Source organism: Anoplopoma fimbria, chromosome 15, assembly GCF_027596085.1.
Source record: "Anoplopoma fimbria isolate UVic2021 breed Golden Eagle Sablefish chromosome 15, Afim_UVic_2022, whole genome shotgun sequence".
NCBI classification, from domain to species: domain Eukaryota; kingdom Metazoa; phylum Chordata; class Actinopteri; order Perciformes; family Anoplopomatidae; genus Anoplopoma; species Anoplopoma fimbria.
The window spans coordinates 5,815,307-5,842,665 of record NC_072463.1 but is presented as its reverse complement, the minus strand read 5'-3'; the positions used below and the strand labels follow the sequence as shown (position 1 = coordinate 5,842,665).

Below are 27,359 nucleotides of genomic sequence, written 5' to 3'. Positions count from 1 at the left end.
TCTTTAACTTTTTATCCAGCGCCATCATCAGTTCAAAATTAAAATGTGACCAATGCTTTTGTTATTGACAAAATACCTGCAAAAACTAATGACATCCTCTCATCAGCTTCTGCACTACTTTGTGTAAAGTGCTAAATTGCATGTCAGCTAAAGTTAGCATGCTAATCCGCTCAACAAAGAACATTACATAAGCATTTTGATAACGTCATCATGCGCATCTTCATTAATATTTCATTAGCAGTCCGACAGTTTGATCGGAGTCCTCGAGCTTCAGGAGCAGTGATTGACAGCTGCTCCTCGGCTCTGATGCGTTGGCATTTTGCTATTGTCATTAGAAATACTAACAGGAAGCAGAGGAACCAGATCTTTTCACAGATTATCTGTTTCATGTACTTCTTTCAGGATATAATGAGCAATTATGACAAAAAGTTGTTTTACCGGTAGCTTTAATTGCAAGGTTTTACCTTATGTTACATTCCACCACCTAAAGTAGTATTAATAGCATTTCTCAAATCATTAAATTTGCTTATATTGAGGTTAAAAGAACCATTTTCCCAACAGTTCAGTGGAAAATAAGTATAAAGATGCACAAAATTATAATTAGTACATAAAAATTTTAACGCAGGGGCGGGAGTAGTATAGTAGTAGTGACTCCCATTACGTCGTGTTTAGCTTTTATCCATCTCACCATCTTACAGTTCTCTTTACAATGAATACCCTCACAGAGCGAAGGTTAACAATCGGCACAGCAGAATTTTCATGCGTTTAAATTCTACACCCTGTTGTCCCTCTGTTGTGTGTTTACACTCAGTACGTTGTGGACACGTCTCTGCATCAGTGTCACTAAAACATAATACTGTTGGTTTGTTGTTTTTGGCAGATGATTATGATTATGATTGTGATTGTGACTGCCCTACTGGGTCTGTCGCCTTTACCAGAGCATCTGTGCTGAGCAGCCACTGGATCGGGATTGGTTGTGTTCCAGCAGCGAGGGGACAGAACAGGGAACAGGTTGTTTTGCTGCAGCACCAAAACAGCAGCTGTGTGTTGAATGTGTGTCCGTGAACACACAAGAGAGAAGCTCAGTGCTCGAATGCATTAGCTGATGGCTGTGAGTGAGTCCTCCTCGACTTCAGCTGAGTGTGACAGGCAGCAGATGTTGAGTGGAGTGGCTGTAATGTTCTGATATATAATTATTTGTGTATCAAAGAAGGAACAGAGAGGACGTCCAGGCTTTACCTACTGCTGATAACTTCTCAATGCTTTCACAACTTTTTGTTGCGATACAATGTTTGATAAAAGTGCGCGTTGCATAGAAAGACTTTTTGAATTCATGGTTTTAATCAGTTTTAAATACTAGTAAATGTTGTCTTTTTAAAACCCATTTAGGCTTCAATGCTTTTTGCTTAATTGGGTGATATCTGATGTCAAAAAGGCCAAAAGTAAATGTAAACAAAATCATATTAACATATTACAGAGCCAGGTGTTTCTGAGACACATTCCAGATGTTGAAAAGATGTAAACGCACTCTTCTCTACACGTTTTATGTTATATTCACTCCCACCAATCGTAATTATGCCAGTTGTTGGTGGAGTATCTCCATTGATGTCAACAGAGATGCTCACAAGTCATTTATTGGTCTCCTATTGTTTTAATGAACTTTCTAATATCTACTTCATGCCATCCTCTGTTAAGAACACTGCATAGCTATATCTAATGAACTCTAACAATATTAGGCATGCACTAATTACTGTAAACTACAACCATATAGCGTCTATATAGAGTCTCCAGCCAATTAAATAAAAAATCTGGTCTAAATTAACACATCCCTCCAGCCTCTCATAGCCCGAATAATGGTAATAAAATAAACTGCCTGCAGCCATCGTTATAACGTTGGCCAGTAGATGGCAGCAGCAAGTCAACTCTCAAGTCACCGTGTGTGCGACTCGAGTCCAGGTCGCCGACTCGAGTCCTCATCTCTGGATGCATTATGATCCCAGCTCAGTGCAACCGTAGAGTGATCTGTTAGAGAGCAGTGAAAGCTGGATAGAGTGTCTGAGTGCAAACAAAACCTTTGTCCTGGAAAAAAACATCCATCTGTGTAGTTTGTGTATTTGTGGTAGATGATGGATGGACATTAGTGGTTTTTAGCACAAGTTATTCTTCTGCGAGGGGATTAAGATATATCCTGCCTCAATATGCATTTGGAACAAAAAAATGTTTGTGAAGTGTCGTGAATAACCTCTGGATATGTGTGATTAAGTGTTATCTGTAAACATCTGAGGGCAAAGCTGTTTATATACATACCAAGTGTTTTACTTCAATCTCTCCTTTAAGGCGTTTGGGGTGTTGTACTCATTTGTGTGAGGAATGCAAAAAGAGAGAGCTTGAGATACGGTCAATTTTTTGTCTTGTTTGTCTCAGAATGTTTTATTAAAAGTTTTTAATAAATGTTGTATGCAGACTCAACCTGCTCCCGCACTTGAAAAGAGGGTTTGAAAGTGCTTTGTTTGAAGTATACTGACGCTTTTAAAGTGTTTTAAAGTAGGGCAAATCACTCAAAAAGCCCTTTTCAGTTACAGACGGTATGAAACCCTGGAAACCAAAACAGTTTTTATGTGACTAAACAACCTTTGGTGGGAAAATTTTACCATTGTGTCCCTAAAAATAAAAATATTCCCCCGATTCTAAGTTGCATTCATCTCAGGATTTTATGCCACTAACCAAAGAGAAATGGGTCAGCACAGATCCTCTAACAAATGAAGTTGGTAAATATCATTTTCAATGCTTTTCCTCTTTTGGACAGATGAGCTGCAGGAGCACACACACACACACACACACACACACACACACACACACACACACACACACACACACACACACACACACACACACACACACACACACACACACACACACACACACACACACACACACACACACACACACACACACACACACACACACACACACACACACACACAGCACCCGTATGACAAACCCATTGTGGGGGATAAAAAATGTGTCTTAGCAGAGCCGTCTGTGTGGCAGATATCATTCGGCCTCCTACGCAAACCAACATCCAGCCACCTATAGCATAACTGAAATAGATGTTGCTGTGGGCTTGGAACCAATGGGATTAGAATACAAAAACGCCAAAACAAGAATGCTGCGTATTGTCTTTGTGAGGGCAGAAGACAATGCCAGCCTTCACTGGCTTGTGTCCATTGTGCTTGAGGTTTCTTGGGCTCGACTGAGGAAGAGAAAGGTCTTCATTCAGCCTGGCCGGGTGGAGGGTGGGGGGGGGGCTTCTTCAAACCTGCCATTGTCATCGCTTCTTCTCTCTGCGTCCCGATGTTTTCGAGGCTGATTGATGCCCCCGTCTGCTGCAGAGACGTGCAGCGTTGTGTCACTCAGCAGCAAACTGAAAGCTCTTGGCTTGTTAGCGCTGCTGGGTTTTTTTTCTTTTTGTTTGACGCCTCACCTATCCGTCAGTGTTTCTGCCCAAAGATCTCAAAAATAGGAGAATTGGAGAGGAGTTGAATTACAGGCAAGGTCAACTCCCTCAGTCCTTCCACTGAATGACAGGAGATATTGGTGTATTCATGTTACCTCTCTCTCCTCTGTCACTCACGGCAGTTTTGACCCAAATATCTTACTCTGTGTGACAATAAACTTTCCCCGTTGAACAACATCCAACATCCAACGCCGTGTAGTTATGCCCCGGAATAATTTAGGAGTGATGTCATTCCCAGGCAGCGCTGGATGATAAATGGTTGGAGTAACTAGGCCTCCACATTGTGAGCCTGTTCAGAGCAGCTCTCCTGAATGATTCAGTCAAAAGGAACCAAAGAGAGCCTCAAAAGAAGAAGAAAAAAGGTTCTTTTTCCACTTTCGTCTTTTGAGGAAGTGTCTCAAAAAATCGTGACAGGCTTGTTAAACGGCTGCCTCGCCACCATCCAGCTTCAGTGCCTCTATTCAGAGACCCGTATGATGGACCACTCACACAAAGTGATGCTAATTTAGCTCAGCCTGCCGCGACACCCTCCATTAACATTATGGTAGTCTAACAAGTGTTTCTGTGGTCTGTAACCAATTTTTCCACCGTTGCTCCAGTGACCAGTTTAGCTTTTTTGATTAGAAAACTTTTTGGGGAAAGGTGGGCCACTGGCTGCCTCATAAGCTAAAGGACATAATGTTTAATTACATCCTTTTATAGAAATAGGAGCCCGGTACTGATGAATGTTGGCTAATATTTGTTATTTAAAGGTACTCTTTGCAGGGTTTTTGTTTTGCGGGTGACTCATCTAGCATTCAGAGTTACACTTATGAGAAATTATTTGCAGTAATTCATAGGAATGGAGTATTCCAGTTTATTTTAAAAAGACGTGTCACGACTAGAAATGGACACTTGTTGCTGGATATCGTAGGAAAACACGATATAGTTAAGACTAATTGTTTGTAGGATATCACACAAACCGTTGTATGAGAATACATTGCTCGACGCACATTCCTGCTAAAGGTTTCACACTTTTCTGCTGATCTACAGGTGGTGCTAAGTCGCCAACAAACGCAGCAATGCACCAGCAATGGCAGTGAAGAAAAAGACTGATACATAACCTCAAGGACACAGAATACATTTTGGAAAGTAAACGTTACTTCTTTTTGTTTAGAAAACTTCACAGGGCACCTTTTAAAGGAACACTTTGACATTTTTTCTTTTCATTCATCTTTCTTGCTTTTTATGCCGAGAGTGATTTAAATCAGGTTACTGTTGGCCTCCACAGTCACCTCACTCACCTGCGTAGGTATGTCAGGAGGTGGAGGAGGAGAAACTCAACCACGCTCTTTTGGGAAAGTAAACAAAGTTTCTCAGAAGTCCTGATACGATATCACTCTGCTAGCTACTACGACATACAGTAGTACATTTTTATGAAATGAGTGGGGTTTGCTTAAAATAAAATAGTTTTGCTGGGGATATATTTCATATATAACAAGAGATAACCACAAAATGTAGGTTTGGAATTACTTGGAAAATGTATATTTATTCTACTATGTCTTTAAGTAAGCTTGGACCAGGACATGGTTAGCTTAGCATAGTGTAGCATAGAGCATATAGAGTCAAAATGTTATAAAAATCCAACCACTAGTACCTTTTTGAATTTCAACATTGAAATACTGTGTAGCGCTCTTATTTCTTTTGTACACAGACAGAAATGTAAAGAGGAGGAAGTGAACAGGAAGTATTTCTTGTTTTCTTTAAGGATTCAACCACTTATATTTTACAGTTAGTAAATAAATGTTTCATTGCTCATGTATTACTTATCAGCCTCCACAGATATCAATAAATCTGTCATTAGCTAATAATGTCAGCCGTGCTAATGCATTAGTTGGCTCGGGCAAAACACTGACCTCTGCATAGAAGAATCAAATTAACACCTGCTGTATTAGTGCAATTATCACACAACCACAGGGTCATTAAACCTGTTGATGACATGCTGGGTTGGCTTATTCGTTAACTGTTTAATGAATACGCAGTTTGTGCATATTAAAAAACACTTTTATCTGACTCTCTCTCTCTCTCTCTCTCTCTCTCTCTCTCTCTCTTCAGATTGTGCAGTCTGACTCTGAAGAAGCTGGTTGTGATGAGGGAACTTGATAAAGAGCTGATCTCTGTGGTCATAGCGGTTAAAATCCAGGTATGTTGCACTCAGACAGACACAACAGAACGGTTGTGCACAAACAAACAGCAGATATTATATCTCCACCGGTCCTTGTTTACCATTTTAAATCCATGTTTATTTAAAAGACTTGTCTGAGATGTAATCCAGTATTCGTACATTATAAGTTATATTTTGTGTTTAAGATAGGAACAAAACTTTGACAATAATTAAACCATTTACTGAGCAGAAGAATAGGTCAAATGCATCAAACATATAAAGTAAAACAGCTGCTTTGTGAAATTGTAATATCACTGTGAATCACATGAGATTTACAGTAGATGCCCCACTTGTTTTAATATGCGTGAGTCCTGTTGAATTATGTATTCCTTGCACTGTTGCTGCAGAGTGAAACACAGCAGCAGAGATGCAGAAGACTCCCAGGGTAGAGAGCTCCCACTGAATTAAACACCAACCGGTTTTTTTTCTTACAGGGCTCCAAACGGATCTTGAGGTCCCATGAGATAGTGCTGCCACCCAGTGGGTCTGTGGAGACGGATCTGGCTCTCACCTTCTCTCTGCAGGTATAAAAATATAATCACCATGCTGCTGTTTGTTAACAGTGTAGGATACCAAATAAAAAAATTATAAATGTTTTTTAGTTCTATATGTGATGTTTTTTTCTCATTCACGTTAGATCTTCAAGATATAAAATATGTGTGGGATGAGTTTTATGACACCTGTTGCCATGGCAACGACTCAAATTTACATCAGATATGAGATGTTATGCTGTCTTACGTATTTTGCTGAATTACTGTCTGGAGATGCATCTCCTTTTATGTGTTCACAAAGGACTCTGTGTTAAAAGATAAGTGGTATTAATCTATATTTTTGTTATCGTCAACAAATCCATAAAAAAAATCTAAACCATCAAAGTGTTAGTCACTCTGCCTCACAACTCCTGCGGCATCCCTCATTCCCACTGAAGACGTAAAAACAAGTCACAAATGAATTCTTTCAAAGAAGGAAGTCATTTCCCAAAATGGCAGAGGACGGCAGTGTTATTAAAGACATATTTTCTCAATAATCTTCTTATAGTTCTTACAGTTCTGGTTGATTCACAAGAGACATTTCTGTGTTTGTGTTTTCGTCTGTCCTCCTCTCACTGGTGTGAAGTGGTTGTGGCTCAATTTTAAAAAGATGATGTCACATTTTTGGCTGCAATTCAAACAAACAGACATGAGGGGTTGTTTGCTTATGTTGTCACTCAGACAAATCAAGATAAAACAAACTAAAACACACTCGAAAAATCTTACTCAATTCCTCCTTATTCAGTCATGAATATTTAATGAATTAGAGAAATACTTTTTTTAAAACCAAAGTTTAAGGGGCTTTAAGCATAACTCAAACAAGTAAATTGTGTTTTTTTGTTTGTTTTTTTCGGGGATATTTTCAGCTCCTGATTTAAAGCTCTGGTTAATATTTACAGCAGCAGTCTGTGAATGTGGGATCAACCCAAAAATATCCTGCAGTTTATCTAAATGAAGGAACATGTAAAATGGTGTGTTTGTTGTATTTTTTGTGCAACAATGTCGCTCTATGGGAAAGAGGAAAAAGATATATAACAGAGGGGTATTTAAATATATGTAAATATTTGTAAAAGGATCAATAAATTGATGGTTTTAGTCTTTTTATGGGATTTGATGACAATAAGCAAAAAATATGATATCACCATCCTTTAAGCTACCAATTCAATTTTAGGTTTTCTTTTCCTTGCTTCCTCTCCTTCAGTACCCTCACTTCTTAAAACGAGAAGGAAACAAGCTGCAGATCATGCTGCAAAGGCGGAAGAGGTACAAGAACCGAACCATCTTGGGCTACAAGACTCTGGCAGTGGGATCTATCGATATGGCCGAGGTACAGTCTGACCGCGCTGCAACCCAAACTGCATTCATGTTCGTGTCGGTAATGGTTGAATATTGTTTGTATGGTGTGGAGAGGATAACAAGGTCACTTCAGTCGCACTTCTCTGTTATGTCTGGAGAAGTCTCAGGAGAGGAGGAAGCATACAGGTGCATCAGCTCTAACAGGCTGTTAAAATATAATGAGAAAATGGTGGATGTTGGAGCTGCAGGTTGACATTAGGAGACTTTGTCCTCTTCAACTTTACAGGGGGAATTGGCTTTGCCTCCTGGCTCTTTGAAAAGCTGTCTAAAGAAAGTCCTTTTGCCCTTTAATTAGTCTGAAAAATAATACCTTTATCTTTGAAAGGCTTCATTTAATTCACTTTATCTCAGTACAAACCAGCTTTTTTCAAATTCCCCTAAAAGAGGTGAAGAAAACTCTCTTGTTTCAATAAAAATAACTCACTATCTTTAATCCGTTTGTCTCTTGTGTTTAAAGAAACCAAGAATGTATGAATAAAAGCCCTTCTTCAGATGAATATCTTGGTTTCAGTGCACATGATGCTGATGCACCCAGGAGTTCGCATATGGCTCACAAAGCTCAGTGGAGCTTATTAAGGTCACCTCTCAGCAGCTGAGGTGCAAAAAAGAAAACATTTTGGCGCCTGTGAGGAAATAAAAAAAACACACACACACGCAGAGCTGTAACTACTTCACCGCAAGAAAGAAATGGTTCTCAGTTTTTCAACTCAAGGATACAAAGAGGCCTTAAGACAGCGTGCCACAGAAGAAACAGTGAAAACAGCTGAAGGCGGACTTGGTCTCACTGGAAGACTCGTCCAGATTTGAATGAGTTGTCCTGAAGTGACCTGGAGTGTAAAATATGTCCAGGATAAATGACACTCACCTGCTTTAGTGGAGCCTCAGTTTCAAACAGCAGAAAAATGGTGGGTGGTTAAACTGAGCAGCTCCCAGATGTGAATATGTAGGTGTTATGTAGATAAGGTAAAAAAAACTTTTATAGCCTCATATCACAAATCACACATTTGCTCCGCAGCATGCAACATCCTCTATACTCTACTACAGTAAAATATCCCCCAAAACACCACTTAACAAGGAAAATAAAGAAAACCTCAGGAAGATTAACAGATGAGTGATCCCTCTGCCTGGATGGAAAGACATGAAATAAATGTCATGTGGAGAGAATAAACAACATAATAAAATTAAAGCATAGACACTCAAGATGACAAAAAATATATACATAGAATTTAGACATATATGACGGAAATATTAAGGAGAATTTTACAGGATTGTCTACTTATGAAAGTACTTTGAAATTTGATTTTAAGCATCGCATGGTTTTAAAACAATAATATTTGATTGTTTAACATTAGTTAAATCTGTTTTACAGGGTTCCTTTCTGCCTCCGTTTCTTGAATTACATTTAAAGTTTGTTCCAAATTCCTATGTTTGATTAAAATTTAACACAGTATATCTGGGCCTGCAATGCATTATGGTATATAGAGTTTACGGCAGGATGAGGCCTTGATATTTCCTAATTTTTGACATAAAAAGGTCCTAAAAGTCTCTTAAACGGTGGATATTTATTGTATTTGTGATACAAAGAATCATAAGAACTGAAAATGGAGCTGAAACATTCCTCTCACTACATTTCCTCCTCTCTCTCTCGTGTTTCTGCCTCTCCTCTCCCCTCTCAAACCCGTTCCAGGTGATGCAGCACCCGACGGAGGGAGGCCAGGTTCTGCCTCTCTGCAGCAACCAGAAGGAACTGCTGGGGAAGGTGGCCGAGATCTGGATCTTCTCCCTGTCCAGTCAGCCCATAGACCACGAGGAGGCGGCCCTGCAGGGAGGACAGAAGATCAAATGCTCCGGTACACTTTGCCTCTCATTACCCATGATGCTCCGAGGTTAACGCGGCAGGAAGCCATCGTAATCACCTAATATGCTTCGATGTGCTTTACTGAGCAGGGATCACAGGGTTCAGGCTGTTTTTTTTGTTTTTTTTACTCACTCTAAGCTAAACGTGCAGAAAGCGATTTAATTCGGGTAGCATACAGCGTTATTGTACATCATGTTCATTTAGAGCCTGGCTGTGTGTCAAATATATAAAAGGGTCATTGAAATATCCTTCACTCCGGCCTTTAATCTCTCTACTTGTCCTCTGCTTTAGATAACTATTCAGAGGAGGAGTATGAGAGCTTCTCCTCAGAGCAGGAGGCCAGCGACGACGCCGTGCAGGTACAGGTGAGTCCGCCACGACAGCAGACTTTTAAACAGGCCCTATTATGCTATTTTCTGGGTGCATATTTTTTTATCTCAAGTTACAGTTACAACATGTTGACATGCGTTAATGCTCATAATCCGCCTTGTTTTTCTCATCCTGGCTGTCCTGCAGCAACTCTTCTCACCCTCTCTCTGAAACGCTCCGTTGCTCCTCCCTCCAGAAAGCAAAGTCAGCTCTGATTGGTCAGCTAGCCCGCTCTGTTGTTATTGGTCAACATTTCACATTTAAAAAAACTCTTCCTCCGTAGCTTCAGCTCCGTCTCTCTCTCGTTGTTTTACGTGACTTACGTAACATTGTGACCTCATAAAGTTACGGAAGTGAAGGAGAGAATTCAATGGAGACGTTTCAGGCAGTTCAGGAGCTTCTGAGGGGTTGGGGGTAACTCCTTTTAGGCGTGGACTTCAGGTTTCACACTCTACGGACCTTTAAAAAATAAATAAATATATAACACACTAAAGAAGAGGGAAAACGTGGAAAGCATAATAGGGCCACTTTAAGGATTGTGATGCAAAACAAATCAATTGACCTCATCCTGGTCAAGTGGGTTTATAATAAAGCACATCTTTCCTCGCGCTGCACAATTTTATGTTTGTAAAAGTGAAATTAAAATCTTTTTTTATTGGAGGCTGAATTTTAATTTCATTGCGTCTCTATTTCAGGATCTGGAGGATGACGAGTACGACGTGAGAAAGCCAAAGAAGCAGAGGAGGTCGATTGTGAGGACGCCCTCCATCACCAGAGTAAGAGACGAGGCCCGGCGATAAGATAAAGAAGATAAAGAAAACAATACATGGAAGTGTTTAGTTTGAGCTTCCATACCTACAGAGAAAACCAAGACAGCCACTGAGCAGTGAACCCATATAGTGACCTCTAGTTTCCTGGAGGTAAAAACTGGCTGTTTGGGCAATTTCTTGGCCAAAGAAAGGTACTACTTGGAGGCCGAGGTGTGGACATGAGTCATACGACTTGGACTCGAGTCACAAATTTGATGTCTTTAGATTTTACTTGACAAAATAAAAAAAGACACTTTAACACCAATGACTCGTTACTTTACTTTGACTTGAGGCTTTTAACTTGAAAATACCCACAATCCCAATGACAAATAGATATAAATTGACATATAGGCATTTATATCTATATATAATTACAGTTGAATGTTTTTCTAAAATAAACACCACTTATTTACATTCATTCATATCGCAGATGGTCAAGTAATATTGGAACTTTCATTGAGCTTTAATGCTTCAGTTTAAATATGTATTTTGCTCGTGGAAGATATACTTTTCTAGAGCTCAGTAAGACAGAGCAAGAGATAAAAAGCCCCAGAAAGCAGATGATGCATGATGTTGCTTGATTATTGATTTACACGAGCACACGCAGCGAAATCGATACCCAGCCAAAAAACACTGCAAATGCATCCACTGCCGGTAAAAATGACTAAATTGGAGGAGCTGTAGCGGCTGTAGCGGCTGTAGCTGTTTTCTCTGTATTGGATTGCTGAGGGTTGAAGTGAATCCTAACTGGTTCACAGACTGACTGGTGGTTGTGTGTTTGCTCTCCTGTGTTTTAGCAGCAGAACTTTAAGCAGCGCGTGGTGGCTCTTCTGAAGCGCTTCAGAGTCTCAGATGAGGTGAGTGTTTCTGTCTCGTGTTTCCTCTGCTGTGGAGCTGCTGAGCTACTAAACATGTTAATGTCTGTGTTTGTGTTTGTGTGTGTGTTTGTGTGTGTGTGAAGGTGCTGGACTCGGAGCAGGACCCTGCAGAGCCGCCCCCCGAGGTGGAGGAGGAGGACCTGGACCTGGATAGCGTAGAGTTTGAGAACCCCAGTGACAGCGGCCCGGAGCTGGATGACGACGACAGCGTCCTCAGCACCCCAAAACCCAAACTCAAGTGAGTGTTCCTCAGCAGTAATGTTTGTGTTTATTTGTGAAACACTTTGCTTATTCAGCGTGGGGTATCAAAGGTCAAATAACGACAATAATAAAGTAAAAACTGCCTCACAAAAACTCTGAATTGCATTGTAATACTGAAATTCCTAAAAGTAGGCCTTTCTAGTTACTTTCACCTGTAATTCCTGCATGAAAATGTTTCTAATCTTTAGTAACAGAGTCATGATTTATGGAAACAGACATTGCTGTTAAGTTTTAAAATGTATTTTTGGAGCTTTGAGCACCATAAACCTTCTATTATATAGTCCAATTGTATTTGAGAGAAGGCTCACATCCCTACGGCCAATGTCTCCAACAATCGGCATCTCACACCAAAACGCTCTAGATTGATAAAAAGCACTACAGGTAAGAGAATAAATATGTATTTTTAGATTTTGGGGTGAACTGTCCCTTTAAACCCTGCAGCAGGCGGTCACATGTCAGAACCAGAGGCTGGTTTCATTTAAATATTATCCATGTTAGTGAAACTGTAGCAGCCAATATGCTGCACTAATGTTCCGTGGCAAAAATATTAAAATGTCACTGTTTTAAAATAAAAATGAAATACATATTCAGGGTTTGCTCTAGGTTTTAATACTTTGCAGCGGAGGAAATGCTCTGAAACAAGATAATGGGATACTTCATTAAAACATACTTAAACTTAAAAGAGTACTCAAGCAGTTGAGTTTCCCATTTAAATCTATAAAAGAATCCTTTTAGTCCCCCGTCTGGGTCAAACTCCATTATAAGCTGGATCTTTGGCTTTCCATTATTTCATTCTTTGAATTAATCTTATCTAATTAACCTTCCTGTCTTTCTGCCTTGTAAATACTAATTTTTTTCTAACTGAAAACTTTAGAAAAGTTCCTCAAATGTCACGGAAGACATGATACAACTGAATAATATACAATGCAGATTACAAAAAACTTCAAATGCAAGTCAAAGCTTGGTGTTGGTAGAGTTAAGCATGCCGTCATTGACTGTACATGTCATTAAGTGACCCAGAGGAGACGTCTCATATCGGTCAATAGTTCATGTCACACAAACCGGTAAGTTTTCTTTACTTCAGTCCAGATTGTTTCTTGTGTTTCAGGCCATATTTCGAGGGTCTCTCCCTCTCCAGCTCTCAAACGGAGATCGGCAGCATCCACAGCATCCGGAGCCACCGGGAGCCTCCGAGCCCGGTGAGAGCAAAGTCACTGCAACAACGCAACGTTTAAAAAAACAATCCTGAATATAATCACCAGGGATTTTTCTTCTGCGTATTTAGAACATGCAACTTCAGTTCATTTCACATCATATCACACTTTTGCTCCTCTACATTTACTCAAACAAACTGGGTCACTTCTACCACAATGAAACATCTGGAGGCCGATCAGTGGAACCACTGAACTGCACCAAAAGGACAAACGCACCGGAGCAGAAAGACCTCAGTTATCCTGCTAAAGGGCATCTTTTAGTGAAGTGAAGAAGAGTAAAAGTCAGATTTTCCCATCAGTCCGCAGGTTTAAACCAGTTATGAAGTGAGTTTGTTTATGAAACTGTAGGGCTTCTGTTGAACTAATAATCCACCAGGAGATGTTGAATGAGACACTTCTTCATGTGAAATCAAAGTTCCTGGGGCTCCATCAGAACCAGGTAGTGTTTATTATTCTTCTCTCCGTCTCATTCCAGTTGGACCCGGATAAAACCAAGTGTTCTGGGGCCAAGTTTCCAGAGGACGGTGTGTCTGATAACGTCTCCTTTGTGAGTATCAGCTCTTCAAACTGCACAGAGAGTTTTGATGGAACTGCGTTGCTAGGCAACAGCTTGGTTCCATGCTTACTTCCTGTCAGTTTATATCATTCACATACACTGCAACACAGCAACCATGTTTTGTTTTTTCTCTTTTTCTTGTAATGTAATTGTCATGTATCTTATTTTTTATTATTTGTGTGTATGTGCATTATTCAACCTTTGTATATTACATTATTTTCAATAAAATAATAAAAATGTAATATTATATATAAATATTTATAAATATACATATCATATATATACATATTATATATACATAAAGTTAGAAATTATAAAGTTCCTGTGTGTGTGTTCGTATATATATCCATTCTTTTCTGAAAAGTCAGCTTTTTGTATATATATATATATATGATCATATATATACTGATCATATATATATACTATATATATACTATATATACTATATATATATATATATATATATATATATATATAGAAAGACAGGGAGAGTGATACATCTTTGCTGTTGTGATTAATTGTTCAAACACACTGACACAATTAGATCAAATCACAATACGTAACAACTAACATTTGAGACTTTTATTGTGTGAAAAAGTGTTAATAAATGCATAAACACATCTGTCAGCTGTGGAGTCATAAACCCTGCTGCTGTTTTTCTCTCTTTCTGTTTTCTCTCAGGAGCAGCCCGAGGCGGTGACTCCAACCACAGAGCTGGAGATGGACAACATGGACACATTTCTAGAGCGACTGCCACCGACTGGCAAAATGACCAAGACAGAGTCCCTAATCATTTCATCCAACAGGTAGAAATACACAAACAACAGTAACCCACTTCCTTAAAAGCATTGATTTCCATCTGCAGGATGGTTTTTAAAGCTGACATAAATCTTTATTATGAGAAGGCACAGAGAAGAACATGACAGATTTCAGTTTCTTTTAAAAGGGAAAATAGACATAAAGGTTTTTTTATTTTTATTAATATGAGTTAATGTGTGCATTTCTGTAATCATCTCCAGATCAGAACAGGGTTTATGCTCCGAGTCTTCGACCATTACATCACTGCGTTTGCTTCTGGCACTCCAGTCCTCCAACCTCTCCTCCTCTGTTGCTGTTTTTCGTTTTCAGGCAGGAACCGAAGTTGGCAGGGAGGCGAGGAAGGAGCACGTCGCTGAAGGAGCGCCAGCCCAGCAGGCCGCAGAACGAGAGGGCCAACAGCCTGGACAACGAGCGGTCTATAGACACCCGCTGCCACCTACAGGTAGGAGGAAAATACTGTTCTTTTTGTGGAATATGAAATATAAAATGAGCTTTGCCTTTATACATCCCATGATGTCTTATAGATTCATCTTAAAATAACTCTTTCACTCTTTGTTAACAATTTTATCAAACATATTTTATGGTTCCTGACATAGCAAAATATAGGTCCTTATTTTAACCCAAAGGTTTCTTATTTTTCTGGCCTAGATTCCAAGAAAGACAGTGTATGATCAACTCAACCACATACTGGTGTCTGATAACCACCTCCCCGACAGCATCATCCTCATCAACACGTCAGACTGGCAGGGCCAGGTGAGAAACACCTGCACGACGAGTTTTAAATGGCTGCTTTTGTCTCAACACTTGCCAAGCATAATTAACTGGTAGAGCGGTGGATGGATTTTCTTTTTGTGATCAGCAAATTTATTTTAGAAGGGACGAGACACTATAAACATATAAACAACAGTGCGGTACACAGTGTTCAAAACAGGAATTTAAAATGTAAAAACATTGATACATTACATCAGCAGTAATAAATGAAAATAAATGGCTGATATTCTAAAGCAAAATACAAATACCAGTAGACTGGGGAAAAAAGGGTTTCAAATTAAAACCAAATCCTTCTATAATAAAAGCACCCCCATCTGATTCTTCCTCTCCTTCCCTCTCAGTATCTCTCAGATATGCTGCAAAACCACCACCTACCAGTGGTCTGTACCTGCACCACGGCCGACATCCAAGCTGCGTTCAACACTATTGTCTCCCGCATACAGAGATTGTAAGTCAACCTCTCACATCTGACTTTGTTTGTCTGTCTTTTCCCATCATATATTCACTTTTTTCACACAAAAGCTGTCGACCAAATGTTGGTGTTATTGATTGTAAAACTGTACGCTGTCTATTTATTTTCTTTCCCAGTTGCAACTGTAACTCCCAGACGCCCATTCCCATAAAGATCGCAGTGGCCGGAGCGCAGCACTACCTCAGCGCTGTGCTGAGGCTTTTTGTGGACCACCTTTCCCATAAGACCCCTGACTGGCTCGGCTACATGAGGTTTCTTATCATCCCTCTTGGTTAGTGAAACCTAACCCTCATGCTACTTTTTGTTGTTGTTGCTGTTGTATTAAAAGGTGCTACATTTGTTCAAACATGAATATACGATTGTCATATTAAGAGTTAGCAAAATTAAAATGATGTATTTACTGAAAATTGATACGATAATGGTGTAGATTTCTTGTAGCCTGTCTAGTGGTTTTTAGAATAATTTAACTCTGCATCTGCAATTGTTTGTCTTCGATTGGTTTAGGTGCACATCCAGTCTCTAAATATCTCGGCACGATTGACTATCGATACAACAGTTTGTTCCAAGATGCTGCTTGGAGGGACCTGTTTCACAAGCCAGAGGCTCCGGTTATTGGTGAGCTTTTATCTCATTGACCTTTGAATTAGTACAGTTTTTATTAAGTCATAAGGGAGCAGTGTTGAGGATTTAGTGGTATCCAACCCCTCCCCTACCAAGCGTGTCGGAGAACTACGTGGCCTTCAGTTAACGTAAAAACCAGACGGCCACCTCCTGTTCTGAAAAGGGAAGCCAATGTGGAAGTGCCTTAAACTTGCATTATCTCTACTGGCCAGCAGGGGGCGACACCTCTGGTTGCAAAAATCTGTCAGATTGTATAGAAGTCTATGAGAAAATGACTCTACTTCTCACTTGATTTATTACCTCAGTAAACATTGAGTTCATGGTCTCAATTGCTAAATACAGCATGATGTTCATTTATTAAATTATGATCCAATTAAAGTTAAATAGACAATAAAGTAGGGTAAGCTTTACGGCGGGGCTACCTTGTGTTTGACCCCTTATACGGTGCCTCTCTTCCACGGCTTCACTCCTCCACAATCCAAATATGGTCACTCTGGTTCACTGGTTGCAAAAAAAGAATATGGCGACAAAAATGACAAACTAAATGCTTCAAAACCACAGTTCCTAAAACCATTGGGTGACATCTAGACTCAGTGGTCAGTTTGTCCGTTCTGGACTACTGTAGAAATGTGGCCATGCAACACTGCTTTGTGAAGCGGACCCCCTTCTTATGTTAGATATAAACGCCTCATTCTAAGGTAACGAAAACACAACGTGGTTTCAGGGGATTTTACACGAATGAAAACATAGTTACTGCCAATAAAAAACCCAATCCTACACACTGTTCCTTTAAGAGACCACCTACAATAAGGAAAACTGGTCATTTAAAAATCAGTTTGAACATCTTAATTATTGTATTTTTCCATGTTTACAGTCGGCCGTAGATAATTATTTAATCTCTGTGTCTTGTGCAGCCCAGCAGAACCCAGACGTGGTGTCGAGGGTGACCCAGTACATGGTGGGAGCTAACGGAGCTCACCAGCTTCCCATCGCGGAGGCCATGCTCACCTACAAACAGAAGAGGTATGTTTTCATCCCTCATCCAGTAACCTGAGAACATTTCACACTGAGCTGTGCAGCGTTGGGACTTTTAATGGGTTTTTGTGAGCTACACTGAAAAAGCTTGAATTTAGTGAAGTCTGGGGGTTTTCGTCTAACAGGAAATGCTTCTAATGCAGAGCTTTCAGTGGTTTTTCAAAAGGGGATTGAATTGAACTGTTGTGTAAAACACTTTGAACAAGCCACGAGATACATTAGCCGGCATTTCAAAATACATTCCATACATTTCTTGCACAATATTTAAATATTCAGGCAAAATTACAAGGAGACAAAATATACTTGCTTGATATCAAACATTAATTAGCAGGATTTCTTAAAAATTTGTTTTGCAATTTTACATTTAGACAATTAAATGTTCAACTGAAACAACTGCTGCTGTATGAATAGTTCATATAATCTGGAATACTATTTAAAATAAAATGTACATACATTACAATAGTGTTACATTCTGTTTATTTATTTAAATATTTTCAACCCCCTTTTGAAAAACCAACTGGAGTTTAAAGTTTCATTAATGTTGCGAAGTTTGTGTGTTTGTGTGGGAGTGGCAGTGTCTGTCTTTTAAAACATCACTGTCTTTCCATCACTGTGTGTGTGTGTGTGTGTGTGAATAACATGTTTTTTTTAACCTTTTCGTTGTATTTTTCTTTTCTTTCATTGAAGGAAAAAGAGCTTTCATTTTGATTTTGCAGTAAGGTATTGTGGTCGGTTGAGTTTCTCATGTAGCCTGGTGATTCATGCGCTTTCTGTGTGTTGGAGCTATTTTCCCCCTTGACCTTTCCTCAGCCTTTTCTTGGAGCTTGCCACTTTAACAGCTGCCCAAAATGTTTTTTTTATTTTTATTATTAACAGCTTGAGCCATAAACTTCTCAGATACGATCTGCTATCCAGGCCACAGCTCACAGTTGTAAATAACAGAAGCACACAGACACAGTTTGAGTTCTTGATCTAATTAAAGCTGCATCGGGTCAAGTTTTAATTTAGAACAGAAACATTTTTAACAGCCTCGACGCAGTGTCTTACAGCTACTAAGACACTCTAGCTTTGTCCTTTTTGTCCAGTTGAAATTGTGTTAGGTGCACCAATAACGTATGTTTTATGAGTAAAGAAAACAACATGAAGAAGTCTGGTTTTCTTGTAGTAAATCAGTGTTTCAATATATTAAAATCAACTAAAAGTCAATATCAGGCACTATTTTAGATAACCAGTGATGACGTTTATTCAAATTTAACCAACTTTGTTTCGATGTCATGCATCAATGTAGATTCAATTCTTCTGCCTGACAACATTGAACTGTTGATTCAATTATATTTTGCTATTTTGCTAAGAAGCTACAGCCAGCGGCTAAGACATGACGACTGGAAACATCTGGCCTGGGTCTGCCCAAAGGAATAAAAACTTCTAATAATCACTAGATACAAGCAACAATTTGCAGTTTTATCGGGAGTTATATGTGTGTTTGAATAGTCCCGTTCATTAATCTCTGTTCACTTCAGTTTTTGGATTTAATGAACGTGTTGATTAGTGAGTTTTCCAGATTTTGGTTGGCAGATTTTGGACACAGCTAGGCTAGCTGTTTCCCTCTGTTGAAGGTCTTTATGCTAAGCTAAGCTAACCAGCTCCTGGCTGTAGCTTCACATTTACCGTACGGACCTGAGAATGATAAAGATACGATATGATAACCCGTGAGTAAAACCATTCATCAAACTTTTCATCTAACTCACATTAAAGAGAGCAAATAAGAATTTTCCCCAAAATGTTGAACTAACAGTTCCTTTTATTGCTTCATGCAGAAGTTGTATGCACATTTTCTAAACGAAGAGTTTTTAGTCTCAATCCAACATCTGTGTGCTCTTGTTGTGAAGTCAAGAAGTCAATCAAGACTTCTGCAAACAGTCCTCATTGATAAGATATGGCTGATATAGATCAGTCATATCTATAGATATCTAAAGATATATAGAGTAAAATGTGCTGATAAAGTGGCAAGAGACCAAATACCATCCGCTCTGTGTTCCCTTTGTTTCTTCCTCTCTGCTGCTTCTTCTCCACAATCTCATCATGCTTTTGGCCGTCATGTCTGTCTGTTATTGTTCAGTTAGAAGTAGAAAACCTGCACACTGTCAGTGAAATGACGACATCAAAGTCTGATTAACACTTTTTTTGGTTGTTAAATCACAAACCAGAACCACCAGATTATTAATTATATTAATATCTTTAAATATATTAAATAACAATATTCTATGCTCAATGTCTATTTTTAGCAGGTGTTACTACCTGTTGTTTTTCACATCAAATATTAAGTTAAAAAGAGTATTTTGTTTAAGAAGAAATACATTAAAATGTCTTTCTGTTTTAATTGAGCTTTTCTAGTTCTCCCTATAATTACTTCCAAATTACATGTATGTAGTTCTTTCAAGGAAAGAGATTAGACAGAAGATGGTGGACCTGTAAAATAAACTGTATGATTCTTTGACTTGGCTAAGCTCATACAAAATACTAACTGTGCAAAAAATAAGAAAGTGTATAGAAGCTGCAGAATAAAAGAATACCATGAAGGTGAATAAATGGAAATATTTACAATATGGAAATATATTTTCACAAAGTTATAAAGTGCCTTGCATTTAAACAAGGAATTAAATTGCAATATGTAAAAGATAAAAATTATATGAATGATGATTTAAAGTTTTCAGTCAAAATTAAGACCAGTTTTAAGAAGGGATTTAAAGGATATACTGACTTAACCAGCCTGAGATTAAGGGGCTTGGAAACCCTTATAATAAGACCCCTCTTAATAAACATCATCGCAACAAATAAATAAAAATAATGATAACATAAACATATAGTCACTAATGTACCATACAAACATTGATAACATACTAATACCACTTCGTTTGTCCTCTATCTGAATAGTGCATGTGTACATCCATCCACACGGATCGACATGCATGTGCATCTTTTAAACGATTCAACCCACATTTAAGAAAACATCTGGCTCAAACACATCAGACAGAAGTCTTGTGTTCTGTCCTAATCCATCCCTACAAGGCCAGATGAACATTTAACACTCACATACCAGGCAGACATCTGGCTTTCTCTCCTTGGCTGCTCCGGAAAAAAACACCCTGATTACAGCATAGATGTGTTTTTGTGTTGAGGAGAAACAGAACGTGGCCTTGATGTGCAAACTGTGACCCACTGCAGACTCTCTCTCTCTCTCTCTCTCTCTCTCTCTCTCTCTCTCTCTCTCTCTGTCTTTCTCTCTGTGTAGTCTGTCTGTTTCTTCCCTGGGGGGGCGATGGCAGGTTTCTTCAAGGCAAGAGCAACAACCTTTCACATCATCAAACGTCTTTGCATTTAGAAAAAAACCAAACATAGAACCCATTCTTATGGCTATTTTTCCGGTTATTACCAGGAAAAATAGTTCACGGAAGGCTTGTAAGTGTAGCGATGCACTACTTGGCTCTCAGTTAGTGCATGGAACCGGAGAAGTTGTGGATTTAGGTTGATGCTCTTCCTTCTCATCCACTTCTTTATGACTCTGTAGTTAAGTTGTTCCCCTGATGGACTTGTTTTTTCCCCTTGAATGTCCTTCTGGTTTGGTAGATCCGGTATCAGCTGCAATAACTGGATGGCTTTGTCGGAGGCCCCGAATCGGCCGCTAGCTTGCATGTTCATGTTTTTAGTGGAGGTTTAAAGCTCAGCAGCAAGTTCAGCATGCTCTGCTCATTCTGTTCGGGTTGTGGTGGCTTTGCAAACTTTCTATGCAATGGAAGACTGCACTATTTCCACATGTGGAACATTGGAAATCAGCAAAATCAAACTAACTACTAGATCTCAATGTTACTAACTGTAGATTCCTTTAAACAATCTTTAAGCATTTTGGAAATGCTTGTAGGATTCAGTCCCTTTTGATTCAATTAGATTTGGAATCATTTGCATTATTTTGTTCCTTTTTTTTTTTTAAACAACACATTAATTCTTTTCTTGCATTCTTTTCACGTGAACTCTCTTTTGGCCTCTGCTGCCTCTCCACAGCCCAGATGAGGACTCGTGTCAGAAATTCATCCCCTTCATCGGGGTAGGTAGCCTCTTTATTTGCCCTAAATATCCACTATGTGTTGATTTTATCTGTATCCAGCTGGTCTTTAAACTCATGTTTGACACTGACAAAGCTGTTAGAAGTTTTATTTGCTTTTAATATTTTTTAATATATGTATTAATCCTTTATCCTCTGTTTTGAATTCTGCAGATGGTGAAAGTTGGCCTTGTGGAGCAAACATCTGCAACGTCAGGCAAGCAATAAGTTTGTAGAAGCATTTTTGACATTTAAAATTGTAGCACAATTTGCGTTCTAATCTGCAAAAAACAACAACAAGTAGCTGATTTCTCCACCACAGTATTTTAAATTATTGCGTGTTTCCTCCCTCAGGAGACTCTGACGATGCAGCACCTCTGGGCTCCTCGCTGCTCTCCTCCACCCCTCCACAAGTATCACCCGCTCTCAAAGAGGCGTCGCCCACCCCGCCCTCCTCTCCCTCCGTCACCACCAGCTTCTGTGCTTACAGGTATGACAAGAATAGCTATTTCAGCAAAGTAAAGCAAAAAAAAATGTTAACCTTTCTGTAAATGTGAAAATATATTTTTTCTCTCTTTTATACACGTTTAAGCAGGTGTAGTAAATAGGTAATATAAAAACTTAAAAGTATGTTATGATATTGTATTTTTCTACCAGAGAAGAAATGTATGAAGTTTTTCTACATTTCTTTTGCATGATTAGTATGTAAAGGTTTCTATCATGTTAAAGGAAATTAGCTAACATGTAAAATATATTAAATGCATTAAAGAAATAGTCCAAGATACCACTCGCATATCTGTACTGTAAGGATGAAGCAACAACCAGCAGCTGATTATCTTAGCTACTGTATCCTGGTGTTGGATTCAAATTCACTTCACAAATTTGAAAGTGGTATAAATTTTTCTACCTATTTCCAAAAATGCTGAAATATTCCTTTAATATATGACAGTAAGAGCATGACACCTCAGCTACTGCTTTGAATTAAAGTGTATCTGCCTCTCATATTTTCAGATTAAGCTACTTGAACTCTCCTGTGTGAATTATTCTATTAAAAAAGAGAGAGATCTTCCTCAACGTCCTCCTCACTGACTGTCGTCTGTAGTTCTGTAGGTCAGGTGGAGCTGATGGGGCTCCAGGTGGACTACTGGGTGGCTCCAACAGAGAGGAAGAAAGACATGGAGAAGCGGGACTCCTCCTCCAAAAACACTCTGAAGTGCAATTTCCGCTCGCTGCAGGTCAGCCGGCTGCCACTGGGGGGCGCAGAGCCGAGCCCCCAGCCCACCATGTCCATGACTGTGGTGACCAAGGAGAAGAATAAGAAGGGTGAGCACCTGTGATGTCCAGGTGGACCGATGCATGCATGTGTTATGCATGTGTTATTTTCTGATTGCAGTAAAGGAATAGTTTACCTCAAAATGACATGACATTACAATACGTTACATTTTAAGATCAGGGAGAAAAGAAGGGAAGAATCATATTTTAGGATATTATCATATCTTTTACAATCCGGCCTCAAACGTTGCATCACAAATGTCCCCCGTATTTAATCCTCAGAGACCAAAACAGATTCTGAATCCCCCATTTACTCACAGCGTGCATCTCTGTCCTTCCCCTTCTGCCAGTCATGTTCCTGCCGAAAAAGAGCAAAGACAAGGAGGTGGAGTCGAAGAGTCAAGTGATCGAGGGCATCAGCCGGCTCATCTGCACTGCCAAGCACCAGCAGACCATGCTGAGAGGTAAACACACCTCCTGCCTCGTCCTGACATGATTTCCTCCTCCTCTCAACAGCACAGACGTATTCGGACTTGTTTTTTCAGTTCAGTTCTGTCTGCAGCTTCACTGATTATTACTCAAAGATGTCAGTCATAGTTGATTCTCACACAGTAAAACTGGAGATAACCTCTCGACTGGTCAGATTTTGGACCAAATGTAAAATGACAACATATTTCGGTGCTGTTATTTAAACTAAAATGTGACATCTCACTTGAATGAAGAATCTTAGAATCATGTGTGTGTGGTTATATGTTAAAATACAAACTGAATAACTTAATAGACATATTATAATTTAAGGTTTTTCCAAAAGAAATCTGTTATTTTTCTTTATAATGTCTTATGTTTTCAATATCATTGCCAATTTATTACTTACTATTCAATATTATGGGAAATATTTCTTTTCTATGTTAGTTTACATTTTTTTTAAACTAAATTTATCTTGTATTTCTATGACAGTATTACTTATTATATACTTTATATTTATTACTGACTTATTCATTATTTATGTATAGCTGTGTTGTCTGTTGTTGTTGCACTATCCACTCTGCTGCCATAATCCTGCACATTTCCCCACTTTGGGACCAATAAAGCATTATCTTATCTTATCAAGTAAAACATTTAAACATTCTTCTGTTCTTCTTCTTAAATGCAATGTTTTCTTTATAAATATATATATTATATATGTGTATATGGATTTTGTTTTACTCTTTTTCTACATTTAAGAGACTAATCAAAAAATTACCAACTGATAAGTCATGCCGCTTCTGTAATAAAAGTGTAACTTTATGTTTGTTATGCGTCTCTTCCTCTTTAGTACTCATTGACGGCGTCGAATGGAACGATGTCAAGTTTTTCCAGCTGGCGGCTCAGTGGTCCTCACACGTCAAACACTTTCCCATCGGGATCTTTGGACACACAAAAGGTCCTTACTAGCAGCACCTAAGAGACTGAAACACTGAGGACCGCACCCCCCCCCCCATCTTCCCTTTTCCCCCTCAACAGCTTTTAACCTCCCTACTCCCTCCCCCCCCCGCACACTTCTTCTATTCTGCTGTCTTAATTTAAGCAACTGCTTTCCTTTACCTGTTGCATTTGTCCGATTATTTAATCTTTTGCGTGTTCTTTTTTAATTTTCTATTTATGTAAAAATGTCTCGAGGCAAAGCTGCCAAGGGAATATTTCTTTACTCAGCTTTTTAAAAGAAAAAAGATCCTGCTGATGTTTTATAGACTTTTGAGAAAAACAAAAACAAATTAAATAATAATTAGACATGACTTCTAATATTATGAGTGCCCAGGTTGCATTCTTGCCATCATTTCTTTTATAAATTTGGTGAGGCTGGTTTTAATCACACGGCTGGGACATCAAGAATATACATATATATATATATATATATATATGAAAAAAAAATGATTTTCAAGTTAGGAGACTGTTGTCAATTCATTGTCTTAATCCCGAAATAGCAAAAAGTAAACGGCCCCTGAGCTTTGGCTCTCTGCACTCAACTATGAGTCTTATGTGCAATAGACTGAAAACTGTGTGAATGTGACTCTTAATGATAACCTGGCACTGATAGAGGATTACACACCACTCTCAGTCATGACTTTTAACCCGTTTTCTCCTTTTGTTTTGAGGATTGAACAGTTTTGCTCCAAAGTGAGACATATAACAAAATAGAGGCAAGAAAATGATTAATAGCACAATATTAACTACCTTTAAATTGGTAGTACAGACTGAAAGGTATACAGTGACATTTGGGGTATTTTTCTTTCTTTCTGAGAGTTAGATGAGAGGATTGATATCACCCTAATGTGTTTAAAGGAAATATGTGGCTAGAGCCAGCAGTCAGTTAGCTTAGCTTAGCATAAAGGCTGGAAACAGGGGGAAACAGCTAGCCAGGCTCTGTCCTAAGGTATTACAATCTGCCTACCAGCACCTCTAAAGCTCGTTAATTAACATGAATTGTCTTGTTTTGAGTGTAAAACAACAAGTTGTCGATGTACTGTGGGATTTAAAGGAAATAGTCTGAACTGAACAAAGTTAAATAAGAATTTGACTGATAGTATTACTATCTTTTTACATTTTCTGTAGATGTTGCAATAATATCGTTATCATAGATTCTCTTGGCCATGAGAATCATGTAATCCAGTCTTCATACTAAGCTAAGCTAACTAGCTGCTGACAAACATCTAGCATAGCTATGATCACAAAAAATCCATCTACCAGCACATGTTAAGCTCAAAAATGAAGACGTTATATATCTTTTATAAAATTTGTACAAAAAACTGAGTGTTAAAATGACAAGTTGTGGTTTTACATCGAGCCAGGCTAGCTGTTTCCCCCCGTATCCAGTCTTTGTGCTAAGCTAAACTAATCAGTGGGTATCTGTAGCTTCATGTAGCTACTAGAGATCTTCTCATCTAACAATCATTAAGAAAGAAAATGTAATTTTTACCCAAAATGTCTAACTGTTCCTTGAGGCTTGTTGTATAAGATGATACACATCTTACATTTGGTTCCTCTGCAAATTTAAATTTATTTCCCTACAATGTTCTTTTAGAAATAACTCTTCATCCTCCAGCCCCACACACCTTTGACACACTCCATATCTTTTGCTAAAAAGCAAATGTTACTTTTGCCAAAGGAATACTCATCAACTGCAGCTCACTCATTACCTGTGTGGTATTATAGAAGACTTCATAATGTAGAGGTGAATGTATTGAAGGTACCTTAATGTAAAGCACTTTTAAATGTTTGTCCATGATAGACTAGTGTGTTAAACCTACCCGGGAAACCTGCAGGTACGACTGACTGTGGTTCACAGACGCACATAGACGGACTCTGTGTCTGCCTTTATATCTGAGCTAAACAACAGCACAAACAGCGGTGACATGGCATAGTTTATATGCAATGCAAACCAAGCGTCTGTATCCTCTCAGCACTGTGTAATATCACTTTATGCTCAGTGTGAGGCCTCCTTGGATTTTAGATTTTAGTTTGATATTCTGTAAAGTTATAATGTGTATGTGAAAAAATGTTCCGTCAGTAGATTTTGCTCAATCGTTTGTTAACCTTTAAGCATAACACTAAAAAGTATTTTGCTTGTACAATTTCTTTCAGTAGCAGTTTCATCATGACTTTGCCAATTTCTTGATAAGTGCCTAAATTGCTTAATTTTGACAAATCAACATACATAATTTGTCCTTTGCTAACATGGTGCTGATTCTGGTCGGAAGACCAAATAATATCTGAATACAGTGGATTGATGTTGCAGGATAATGTTAACTGTAGGGAGGGAAAATCACAGTTGGCTCCCAAACATGGGTTTGAATCAATTACAAGAAGACTAGAGCCCATTCATGTTCAGCAGACATTTGTCTAAAATGTTATAGATGTTTCGGTTTTTCATGTTGTCTCAGAAAAAGGCTTGTTGAAACTGAAAGTCCCCTAAAGACTACCACTGTAATCCCAAAACTTGGAGTAATAAAACTACTATACACACTAACATGTACTTTTCTTTTCAACCGTGTTTACATGTCAATTTTAATTTTAATCATCTTAATTCCAGTCATTAAGCACAAAAAACAATAAAGGTTAATCTCATAAAAACAATGTTATTTCCTGAGGTTCCAGGAGAAAACAATCTCACAACACGGTCCTTAGCTGTCAGTCATAACTCATGAACTTCATCAACAGAACAGCTACTAAATTGACTCAACTACTGTTTATAAGGTCAATAATAAACTTTGAACTTCAGTTTTTAATCCTAAAGTGCTACAAAATGGATATAAGAACATCGATGATTTCATTAGTAACTAGTTAAAACATGCAATATATGATATAAATTAAACTACCCAACCAAGGCTATACAAGTACAGCTGAAACGATAAGTTGATTAACAGAAAATATATTAATTTGGCTGTGATAGGCTGGCGACCTGTCCAGGGTGAACCCTGCCTTCGCCCATTGACAGCTGGGATCGGCTCCAGCACCCTTAACTGGATAAGCGGTTACGGAAGATGGATGGATGGATGGATATTAATTTGGGAACTTTTTTGTATTTTCCATGCAAAAACATTACATGGTTCCAGCTTCTCAATTGTGACGATTTGCTTATTTTAAAAATTGTTATATCTGCTGTACTATTGTTGTACAATGTGTCACTTTGGGCTAAGGGTTATTGTGACAGCATTTCTCACTACTTTCAGAACTTTTTGC

At 38.7% G+C, this 27,359-nt stretch overlaps 1 protein-coding gene across 2 annotated transcripts in view; it reads left to right on the top strand.

Moving 5' to 3' along the window:
• The window catches only part of pacs2 (phosphofurin acidic cluster sorting protein 2), a 57,523-nt gene extending 33,423 nt beyond the window's left edge, over window positions 1–24,100 (top strand). Inside the window, exons 2-25 of one of the 2 annotated variants that reach the window (XM_054613479.1) lie at window positions 5,612–5,699; window positions 6,155–6,244; window positions 7,452–7,577; window positions 9,294–9,456; window positions 9,756–9,829; window positions 10,529–10,609; window positions 11,440–11,499; window positions 11,604–11,758; window positions 12,890–12,980; window positions 13,471–13,542; window positions 14,233–14,357; window positions 14,680–14,812; window positions 15,019–15,123; window positions 15,483–15,589; window positions 15,730–15,884; window positions 16,118–16,228; window positions 17,149–17,257; window positions 17,957–17,989; window positions 21,329–21,371; window positions 21,543–21,585; window positions 21,723–21,858; window positions 22,471–22,691; window positions 22,991–23,104; window positions 23,956–24,100. In XM_054613479.1, coding sequence (XP_054469454.1) covers window positions 5,612–5,699; window positions 6,155–6,244; window positions 7,452–7,577; window positions 9,294–9,456; window positions 9,756–9,829; window positions 10,529–10,609; window positions 11,440–11,499; window positions 11,604–11,758; window positions 12,890–12,980; window positions 13,471–13,542; window positions 14,233–14,357; window positions 14,680–14,812; window positions 15,019–15,123; window positions 15,483–15,589; window positions 15,730–15,884; window positions 16,118–16,228; window positions 17,149–17,257; window positions 17,957–17,989; window positions 21,329–21,371; window positions 21,543–21,585; window positions 21,723–21,858; window positions 22,471–22,691; window positions 22,991–23,104; window positions 23,956–24,074 — 2,554 coding nt within the window. In that variant the 3' untranslated portion in view covers window positions 24,075–24,100. The remainder of the gene's footprint in view (window positions 1–5,611; window positions 5,700–6,154; window positions 6,245–7,451; window positions 7,578–9,293; window positions 9,457–9,755; window positions 9,830–10,528; window positions 10,610–11,439; window positions 11,500–11,603; window positions 11,759–12,889; window positions 12,981–13,470; window positions 13,543–14,232; window positions 14,358–14,679; window positions 14,813–15,018; window positions 15,124–15,482; window positions 15,590–15,729; window positions 15,885–16,117; window positions 16,229–17,148; window positions 17,258–17,956; window positions 17,990–21,328; window positions 21,372–21,542; window positions 21,586–21,722; window positions 21,859–22,470; window positions 22,692–22,990; window positions 23,105–23,955) is intronic. The other variant, XM_054613480.1, reaches the window with a different exon arrangement.
• Window positions 24,101–27,359: the final 3,259 nt, after the last annotated feature.